Source organism: Hippocampus comes, unplaced genomic scaffold, assembly GCF_001891065.2.
Source record: "Hippocampus comes isolate QL1 unplaced genomic scaffold, H_comes_QL1_v1.1 scaffold463, whole genome shotgun sequence".
Lineage (NCBI taxonomy): Eukaryota > Metazoa > Chordata > Actinopteri > Syngnathiformes > Syngnathidae > Hippocampus > Hippocampus comes.
The window spans coordinates 1-1,344 of NW_017806181.1; the positions used below are offsets into that span (position 1 = coordinate 1).

Below are 1,344 nucleotides of genomic sequence, written 5' to 3' on the forward strand. Positions count from 1 at the left end.
CTCGCGAGCGCTCGAATTATGGCTCCTTTTCGTTGCTTTTTACAACGTTGTTGCAAAGCTTTGCCACATACATGATTCCCACACTGGACTTGCCCACATTAACACTCCTATTTTATGTTCTTTCTTTTTTCTTTCTTAAATTTTATTCTCTTCACACTTTGGAGTGGAAAAGGAGGGGATACGAATGAGATTCAGGAAGTTAAGAGTCCGTTCATGTCACGTGACTTATAAAACACACGTCATGCTCCGAAGACCACGCCCGAGTTTTTGGGGTTTTTTTTTGTAGACCCGGACAAACAGATCATTAACAGCTACAAATTTGCTGCCCAGAAGCGCACTGGAACGGGCTGGATGGAGTCTGCAAATGATGTGTAATGGGTGCATGCCTGATGATGATGATGAGTGAACGGTCAACTCGGAATTCTCACATTTAAAACTTTAAATATAACAAACTTTAAATAGAATGAGTAATAAAATAATTAAGTCAAATTAGACTTTATTCGTACGAGTACGAGTTCAACATATGGCCACCGCAGTGCGACCTTTTGGCCAGTAGGTTGCATTGTTGCCGTTTCTTGTGCGCGCTGCGTCTTGTTTTTTGATCCATTCTCGTGGATTTCGAGTCGATCGAGTTTCGGTCGGACGTTATTGTGTCGCTACACGGAGAGTAAAAACCGACAATGTGAGGCCCGTACGTTCGAAATTCATCCATTCGTTATTTGAACCACTTAATCCAGTTGTTGAAAACTGCGCTGACCGTGACCTTACTCTGACGTCGATTTATCGCGCCTGGAGACAGCTTAGCCAACCCGGAAGTGCAGTTAGCAAACACTGCGGCACCAAAGTTCGCCGACGGCTTCAGAGACTTTTTACGAACTCTCCTTCTTGCCAGTATTACGTAATTTTTTTGCCCCCAAAATGCCCGACCACCAACTACCACCACTAAGGTACGAACGCCGAGGTTACAAATTGCTTGGATGTGTTCTTCACCCAAATCACCTGTATTTTAACACACTTGTGACGTACAGGGTGGTGGCATTAATTGATCTCGGGTGATAAGAAAAGTTGTCACGATCCAACTGGTTTGCAATCAGTTGTTGGAAATTCTTGGTCGTCATTTCATGACGCGACGTTGTTGGAACTCAAGTGCCAGCCCTCCGTGCTGCGTGGGCATGCGCATGACGAGGAGTCCTGGTTTTGAAATCGGTGTCTTTCTGTTCATAACGCTTTTGTGAAGGATTGTGGCCGCGCGGTGTAGAGCCAGCGACGGGCTGGAGGGCTTCAAGGCTCACGCCGTGTTCCAGGAGATCAACAAGAAGCTGCAGCAAGTGAGAAGGAATGTGG

The 1,344-nt window shown here is 45.8% G+C and overlaps 1 protein-coding gene across 1 annotated transcript in view; it reads left to right on the plus strand.

The window, feature by feature from the left end:
- The first annotated feature begins 659 nt into the window (after positions 1–659).
- LOC109506803 (non-specific lipid-transfer protein-like) overlaps positions 660–1,344 on the plus strand; it is a 2,120-nt gene continuing 1,435 nt past the window's right edge. Inside the window, exons 1-2 of the mRNA XM_019855778.1 lie at positions 660–947; positions 1,238–1,340. Coding sequence (XP_019711337.1) covers positions 919–947; positions 1,238–1,340 — 132 coding nt within the window. The 5' untranslated portion in view covers positions 660–918. The remainder of the gene's footprint in view (positions 948–1,237; positions 1,341–1,344) is intronic.